This window comes from Taudactylus pleione, unplaced genomic scaffold, assembly GCF_031769625.1.
Source record: "Taudactylus pleione unplaced genomic scaffold, aTauple2 ptg000043l, whole genome shotgun sequence".
NCBI lineage: Eukaryota > Metazoa > Chordata > Amphibia > Anura > Myobatrachidae > Taudactylus > Taudactylus pleione.
Window position 1 is genome coordinate 12,227,717 of NW_028284445.1, and position 9,330 is coordinate 12,237,046.

The following is a 9,330-nucleotide window of genomic DNA, read 5'->3' on the forward strand; positions in this document are numbered from 1 at the left end:
GCAGTCTGTGGCGGGGTGGCGCCCCGGGGTCATGGAGATGGCTGGTTGCACTAGGTGGATTTCAGTCGGTCTTTTGCACGATGCGACCGCCAGGAGCAAGGAGAGGCTGGACGCTGGGTTACAGCTGAATCAGCTGTAGCCTCGTGTAGGACGCGGCCGGCAGAGCGGGATGACGTCAACACCCAGAGTGCAGTGCGGCACACACTACAGGCACCCGCCCGTCACTAGGGTCAAAGGGCTATTAAAATGGCGCCGCACACCAGAGAAGGCATCAGTTGTGAGTTCTGCCGAGTGGAGCTGTAAGTGCAGACATGGAGCAGCAACAACAGCAGCTGCAGCCTTGCCCCCAACAGCCAATTAGCGCCCAGATGGGGTAAGTTCTGATTAGATGGGTGCAAATATTTGTTTTTAGTTAGTATAGGTATAGTAGAAACTTTATTACTGTGTCTTCTGCAGTGTGCCTAGTTCTATGGAACATAAGAAGAGGCTTTCTAAGAAGAAACACATGACTTTAAAGTGTGCAGCATGTGATAGATCTTACTTTGGAAGTCAGGATATGGTGTTTTGTGATCTATGCAAACATAAATCTCCACCTAGCCAAAGTCAGCAAGTGAATCAAATTCAGGTACTTATGGAGTGGATGAAAAGGTATTTTGTATCAAAGGAGGAATTTTTAGCTATCCAGGGGCTTAAGAGATCAAGGTCTCAGACAAGTTTGGGATATGATGAGTTGGAGCCCTTTGAGCATAGACCCTCATTCAGACCCGGACGCAAGTGGGCGTTCGTACGTTCGGCGTACGTACAGAAATATGTTAATTCAAGCACTCGCTCGTAATTTCGAACGCATCTAAACATCCTCCCCAAACTCTACCAACCCCTCCTCTAACTAACGAGCGTGCCAAATAGCGAACGTACATCCCCAATGTGGCTTGCAGGGAACGCACGCACAAGTTCAACCCGGAAGTGGGCCTGTCAGATTCCAATTACCTGCTCCTTTATTCTGCCTACCTCCCTCAATCGTATCATGCCAATCAATATATCAATTATCTTAATTGCTCATCATTTTTTTTTTCTTTTTTTTTGGCAATGCAATAAACTTTACTCTTGTCAGTGTTTGTGTTTACCCGCAGAATACGTACGGCTTAAACATTCGCTTTTATTTGTCAAAATACATGTTTGAGCCAATTATCCATTTGTTTTCTTTGTTTTTAACCACGCATATTTTCCTGGGTTCATTTCTTTATTTAAATTAGCTTACGCATGTCACTGCATCAAGCCTATCATAACTCGCAATAGATTTGTGGCCCTGTCAAACACATGACTCATACACTAACCAATAGAATTTGTCCTGTTAATTACCCAAATACATTAGCCAATCATATTTGTTTTCGGGGCTTTATTAAAATAGTTTTTAATAAAATACACCATTGCCATCATGAGAGCCTCGGCATTCACCAGGCGCGAGCTGATGGTGTTAACCGAGGTGATGGACAGGCGGATCACCAGCCAGCCTCCCCCCATCACCAATAGGGAAAAGCGTTCCGCATATGCGGAGGTACGTGGCCGCCTGCGTTCCTTCGGCTCACGCCGCCAGATCGGCCAGCTGGAGCGCAGGTGGTCCGACCTGCAACGGCGGACGCCCCGCTTGCTGGCATGCTTTCGCATGCAGATCGCGGAAAGTAAGTTTTTTTGACTGTGGTTTTCATGTTTATCTTTGTGGCCCTAACTGCATGTGCATGTTTTCATGTATGGCCTATTTATTCTTTGTACTCATATCTGCATGTGCATGTTTTCATGTATGGCCTATTTATTCTTTGTACTCATATCTGCATGGGCATGTTTTCATGTATGGCCTATTTATTCTTTGTACTCATATCTGCATGGGCATGTTTTCATGTATGGCCTATTTATTCTTTGTACTCATATCTGCATGTGCATGTTTTCATGTATGGCCTATTTATTCTTTGTACTCATATCTGCATGAGCATGTTTTCATGTATGGCCTATTTATTCTTCGTACTCATATCTGCATGGGCATGTTTTCATGTATGGCCTATTTATTCTTTGTACTCATATCTGCATGTGCATGTTTTCATGTATGGCCTATTTATTCTTTGTACTCATATCTGCATGAGCATGTTTTCATGTATGGCCTATTTATTCTTCGTACTCATATCTGCATGGCCTATTTATTCTTTGTACTCATATCTGCATGGGCATGTTTACATATTTGTGCTGTAAAAAATTAGCATTTAACAAGGTCATGTTCGAAAATAACCACAATTTGTTTTCCATCTTTATGGGGCAGAGCGAAGACTACGGCGTCATCGCCGTCAAAGACGGCGCTCTCGGCCCCTCTCCCCAACCCCCAGCCAAACATCCACACCCCAAAATTCCCTAAATTCCCCCTCCTCCCCAGCCTGCACAGACCCTGTGGCACATGTGTCGGGGCTCCTTCCCCTCCATCCCAATTCCCCCTCCCCTCCAACCACCCCTCTCGTAACTACCCCCTCCCCTGAATCCCAAATCACCCCTCCCACCTCGTTGGGGAATGTAGCCACCTCCGAGGAGGACGAGGGAGTTGCTTCTGGGCCAGGCGTCATTTTGAACGGTATGTTTCGCTTTTATCTTTTTTTTAAATGTTTGGATCTAATCCTGTGTCTGTGCCTTTTACTTTATTTGGTTTTTCAGAATTTGGTGTTGATCTCTGTTTGTCTTTATCTTTTACTGCTGATTTCCCCATACACATATCCCACCTGTCAAAAATTGTTGGTTTTTGTTGCAATTTTTTGGTTGTCCATTTTTGTGTCCTTGGATTTTTTGGGTTAAATGTGCTTTTGGTCACAATATTGCCATTTTTGGATACCTTTGTTTGGCTTGTTTTTTCATTGGGTTTCATTAATTATGTATTAAGCCCCACACTTTTCTAACCCACAGAGGACCAGAGGCGTTTGGCGGACCTAGCCGGGTGCGTCCAAAGGATGCGGGGCTACGTCATCGGGCTGCTGGTGGTCCTTGACCGTATGTCTGTGATCCTGCGTCCCTAATTTTTTTTTTTCATTTAAAAATTTTTGTATTAATAAAAAATGTAAACTTAGCGTTCTGTCTCATTCCTTGTCTCCAAATCTTAGATTGTTTACACTGACATAAGTAGACTCTTCCAGCAAGTATTTGCAATTAATGTCACTAAGATTGTGTGTTGTATTTTTTTAGGAAACAGGCACATGAAACAGCTAACAGTAACAATCTGCTTGGCCTTTTTTTGTGTGTGACAATTTATATATTACTACATTTTACATGTTCCAATTTGGGGGGCAACCTGCTTAGGCCGAGATTACAAAGCCTACTGATTGTACAGAATACCTTTTGGTGTTTGTTTTGACCCAGAAAGCATATTTAAATTTAGATCAAATTGCATCATTACAGGATTACCCTTAAGCAATTTTAACGTTGGTGAACCTGGTTACACTTGCTTGCAATGGTCAATAAAATTTGCAAAATTACACTCTCAAAAAATTTATTCACAACATAACTAAAAAACCAAAGTGTTGACTCACAAACAATACACACAGTGATAACAAAAAATACAACCCATCAAACACCATATGAAAAAAGTAAAGAAAAATCAAGAACTGGTTGACGAAGGAGCATGCCAACATGATTCCACAAATGTTGCGTTTCAATATTGGTTCCAGAATATATATCCAATGTGTCCCCATGAAGGTTTGTTTTGGGTAGCAGGAAGTAGTCATCGTTTGAGTCCCAAAGATTATGAAATCAAACAGAAGATGGGAAACAAAAAACAAATTAATTAGATGGTCTTCAAAAATCCTTACCACATTGTGTCAAAAAACTTCTTTGGTGCCAATAATTACCTAAAATATCTGGCCACCACATCATCGCGTATGGCCCCCCACATACTGACCTCCGACCAACCTCGGGGGGGCCATCCTCAGGCAAGGCATCCTCTGGCTGCATTGGGACACCACTCCTTATGGCGATGTTGTGAAATATCCCACACAGGACCACAATTTTCAAAACCATATCCGGCAAATACATGAGCTCGCCACCAGAGCGGTGGAGGCATCTGAATCGGCCTTTTAAAAGGCCGATACAGCGCTCCACCACTTGCCTGGTGGCTGTAAGTGCGGAATTAAAATTACTTTGTGGCCCTGGTGTGGGAGCCAAATAAGGAGTGAGCAGCCAGGGCGTGCAAGGGTAGCCACTGTCTCCTGTGAAAAAGAAGTGACAACATCAGGATCACTGTGTATCAAGCTTAACATTGTTATGTACTAAAGGTCTCCACTTACCCAGAAGCCACGCATCACCAGCTTGTAGGTTGTTTAATTTGTGCCATATCCCTGATTGCTGGATGACGAATGAGTCATGTGCACTTCCGGGTAATTTTGCATTCTGGGACAGGATCTGGAGGGAGGCATCACATACCACCATTACATTCAGGGAGTGATAGTGTTTCCGGTTGCGAAATATGGCCTCCAGCCGTGCTGGAGGCTGAAGTGGTATGTGAGTACCATCCACAACCCCTATGATGTGTGGGAAGCCAGCTATTTGGTAAAAATTTGCCTTGGCCACACTAAGGGCACCCATATCCAAAGGCATTTGAATAAAATGATGGAGGTGCTTGAAAAGGGCCTCCATCACTGCCCTCAGGATCCGGGAAAAGGAGGATTGGGAGATTCCCGCCACTATTCCCACCGTTGTTTGAAACGATCCTGAGGCACAGAAATGTAACACCGCCATAAATTGCGTAAGTGGTGGTATTGCTGTAGGACTGTCAATTTGCCGCTCAAGATCACTCTCTATTAATGAGAGAGTGTCTATGATGATTTTGGGCGGAAGACGGTAGCGTCTTAACACCTCATCATCGGCATTCCAAAAAGGGTGAAACGTGTTCGATATATCTGGGGCCTTGCATGCCTACGCCTGGGACGAGATTGAGGTTGGTCGGCTTCCGGGAGCATGGCCAGAACAATCCGACCAAGACCAACCTGAAATGGCAAGATTTGAATGTAAGGCTTTTTTGGGCAAAAATATTTGAAAAATTACTTAGCTTGATGATACAATCCAATGATGCTTACATGCCGGGGTATTGTCATGATTGTCCAAACCTATAAATAATAACAAATAAACAATGCAACAATTTAGGGTGGCCATTTAGGAATCTAAATTGGGTGCAAGACAAAACAGAAAAGGGGAGAAACACACATTTGGGCAAAGAGCAAAACGACAGTGCGCAGACTACCTCAATTTGGGCCCAAATGTATTAAAAAAATGCTAAAGGGAAAACACAACCAATTTCACGGAACAAAATAAGCAGATAAAAATGCGCTAATTAGTTCGCAAATACAAGACAAAAAATAAACAGATAAAAATGCGCTAATTAGTTTGCAAATACAAGTAAAAAAATATGCAGATAAAAAAGCACGAATTAGTTCATACATTTCGGACTCACAAAACCAAAGGTTAAAAGTGTAAGGTCAAACAAAGTTGCGTTAAAAAAAACATGAACATTTAATAAACAAGTGAAAAAATAAACTTACCAATAGAGGATATATAAGTCACCGGATAAAAAGGTCGTTGGGGCAGAGCCAAAAGAAACCTAACAAAGGAGATTTTTGAATAAATTAACGAGCCAAAATTCACAAAAAGAAGGAGGCACAAAGTGAACAAAAGTAAGACGGCCAAAAACTTACCCAAAAAAAACACGACAAAGAAAACAACCACACCAAAAAAAGCGAACGGAAAAAAAAACTCCAAAAAGACAAATCAAAAACAACTCCAAACAATGCCAAATCCAAATCCCGCCAACAATCCACTCCGACCAACGTAACCTCCAACAACCAACAACCGCCACCTCGACTCGAGACGCCCCAAGCCATAAATAGTGTTTATTTTCCCGCACAAATTAAGGAGGGATCATAGGAACGCACAATCAATGATGCGGCCGAAAAATAAGGACGCATGTATAAATACGTCACGAGCCAAAAAAAACGTTCTGGTGTATTTCTTGTTTGGAGATAAGAAACGGCTACAGACCAGGGAAACAATGGCCAAGAGTCTGCCGGTAAGTATTTCATGCATTTCCAAACAATGATTATTTTGAAACATAATATAGTGCAAGTTTGCAAGCTTAAATTTCTCAACATTTAAACAAATAGGTGAGGAGGATGACATGGAAGAGGCTGCTGGGCCCAGTATTCCGGCCAAAGCAGGAAAAAGAAAAGGCAGCCACAATTCACAAGAAAGGAGATGAAGGTTTTGGTTCAGAAGTGTGTGGACATCCTGCCACAGGCAGACAGGAATATGAGTACAAGCCAGAAGTGGAGAATGTGGGAGGAGGTAGCCAGTGCTGTCAATAGGGTGGGTGATTATGTCCGTCTAGCCTGGGATGTCAAACGGCGGTAAGTAAACACTTGCCCCCCCTAAAACCAAACCCCAAAAAACCCCCAGAATGGTTCCTTTTTCACCCACAGATGGCAAGACTTCAAATATCGCCTGAAACAAAAAATGGCGGACAGGGCTAGGCATGCAAGGGGGACAGGTGGGGGTCCCACCCATGTCATTGGAGTTGAATGATTTAGAAGAGCTGGCACAGGGGTGTGTGCAGGCTGTGGAGGTGTTTGGCATGTCCAACATGGATACGGACATGCCAGACTTTGAGGCTCCTCATGTTGTCCCAGGTAAATATTGTGATGTCACCAACTCTGAAATGTTATTGTGCCAATATGTAGATTCTAATGTGACTCTTTTCTCATTTTTCAAACAGAGACACAGGCGGATGAGTCTGCTCCAGAGGGGAGCCTTGGCCGCAGAATTTCTGCTGGCTCTGCAGGGGAGAAACCAGTACATCCGGCTGAGGATCCTGCAGAAGCCAGTCCAGGGCAATCCCCCTCGCAGGCAGTGTCCCTCCGCACAGAACTCAATTTTAAATCGGATTTCCATACGGAGATTCTGCAGAGGATGGACGCCAGTCTGGTACGGGTGGCTGAGGCCCTGGAGCAAAATGCTGCGGCCAACGTGACCATTGGTCAGGCCCTGGCGGAAAATACCAGGGCCAACATCCGCATCGCCAATGCCCTGGAGCAGCTCGTTCGCCAGCACATGGTGGAGCCGACCTCCCTTCCTGCCGGAACATCAGGATCCTCCACCTCTGGCACAATATCAGCCAATCCTCCAAATGTGCCTAGCCCTGTGCCTAGTCCAGAGGCCACAACATCTGCCTCTGGACAGGCCAGCCCGATGACATCCCGGACCCGGTCTGGCGCCCACCCTCCCCCAGCCAAACGGGGGAAAAAACTTTTCCCACACTTCTTCTGTGCTTGCCCCATATTCCTTTCTGGCCAAAACTTCCCTCTCCTTTCTTGTGAATTGTTTTTAATTTTTTGATTTAAGTTTCCATACCTTTTATGTTTGCACAAATTAAAAATTTTTTTGGAATAACACTGCCAAAAATGTTTGGGGCAAAAATGTGCCAGAAAATGTTTTTAGTTTCCAATAAATTTTGAAAAAATGTTCGACATTGTATTCTGACATTATTTTAGAAATGGTTTACATTTAATCCTGGCCCACAAGGCAAAAACGAGCTCCCAAAAAATTAAAACGAAAAAAAAAAAAAAGGGCAATTTAAGGAACACTTTAAAATTTACATAAGGATGCAAATTCTCCAGACAAAAGCAAAATGGAAAAATACACACAAACATGATGACATTATTGTTACAATAGCACAAAAACCAAATATCAACCAAAAAAAACAGACCAACAAATGTACGCTAATTGATTGTGTCATCCTGAAATTAGCAGCTATGATTTCCACCTGCGTACGGTTTTGTGCTAACCAAAAAAACTGATTTCAAAACACATTACAAGCTGGTTTTCAATACAAAACTAATTGTTTTTCTGACAAGCCGTGATTAATTGATGAAACATCGTGGAGGGCCGGGACGGAGGAGAAGGCCATCGCCAATGTGGTCAAGTAATCCAGACCCCAAGCTGTGCGAGCAGTTTGAACGGACAGAGGATCATCCAGTGACGTATGACTTGGTCCGAACACATTTGACGTTCGCATCAGATAATGTATGTACGCCCAAAAAACGCCTCTCCACGCCTGCGTTTTTCCATCTCCACCCCCGTCAACGCCCAAAAACGCCCCCTGTTCTGTCAATCACATTTGACATGTCACTTCCTGTACGCAATTTGACGAACGAGACAAAAAAAGCTCGCAATATGACGTACGCACATGGGCAGCGTTGCACTGACGCATGCGCGCTTTCTCAACATCGGAATGCAACGAGCGTACTGCTGTTAACGAGCGGCTCTGAATGAGGGCCATAGTGCTATGGAAGGATTGTAACAAATATCTAGTGATGAGTCTGGTGAAATTCATGAGGATACAAGATCGTTTAACATGGATATCGTAGAAATGGTGTTAAAAAAATTTAGAAATCTTTTCACTATAAGGATTTACCTGATGAACAACAGGATGTATTGTTTGAAGATAGAGTAAAGAAGAATAGAGTTTTTCCTATACATAAGGTTATGAAGGATATTGTGCTAAAGGAATGGCAGAATCTGGATAAAAGGCAGAGAAATTTAGCAAGAATGGACTATATGTACCTTATTAGGGATGAAGATTTTCTTAAATGGTATACTATCCCTAAAGTGGATGCTCCAGTAGCAGAAATGGTATCTAAGACAACTATTCCTTTGGAAGATGGGGCTTCTTTTAAAGACACAATGGATAAAAGAATGGAGACCTCTTTAAAAAGAGGATATGTTGCCTCAAAGGTATCTTTAAGAGCTGGTCTAGCTATTGCTTCCGTGTCAAGGGCTTTGAGGTTATGGAGTGCTAATATGCATACTGATCTAGAAGAGAAGATTTCAAAACAGTATTTGTTAAAATATCTGGAGATAATGCAAAGAGCAGTTGAATATATATGTGAAGCTTCCTTGGATGTGACAGCATTTACTGCAAGGTTTATGGCTAATGCAGTAGTTGCTAGAAGACCATTATGTCTACGCTCCTGGTCGGCTGATGCTCATTCAAAAAACAGACTAACAAATTTACCTTTTGAAGGATCATTGATGTTTGGAAATGAATTGGAGGCATTAATACAGAGGATAACAGGTGGGAAATCTACAAGGTTACCTCAAGATAGGTATACAAGATATCAGGCACAGACCTCTAAACAGCAGTTGAGGGAAGCACGAGGTTACAGACCAGGGAAACAGTACAATAGAAGATACTCATCAGGTATGACAAGGCAGTCATTTCGTCAAAACCAAGGGAGACCTTATGGAAAAAGACAATGA

The 9,330-nt window shown here is 43.0% G+C and overlaps 1 protein-coding gene across 1 annotated transcript; it reads left to right on the forward strand.

Annotated features, from left to right (window-relative positions):
- The first annotated feature begins 311 nt into the window (after nucleotides 1–311).
- LOC148537864 (uncharacterized) lies at nucleotides 312–9,330 on the forward strand. Its single transcript, XM_088460170.1, is given in 4 exon segments — nucleotides 312–373; nucleotides 457–774; nucleotides 8,383–8,450; nucleotides 8,453–9,330. Coding segments are annotated over 4 exon segments (1,326 nt in total).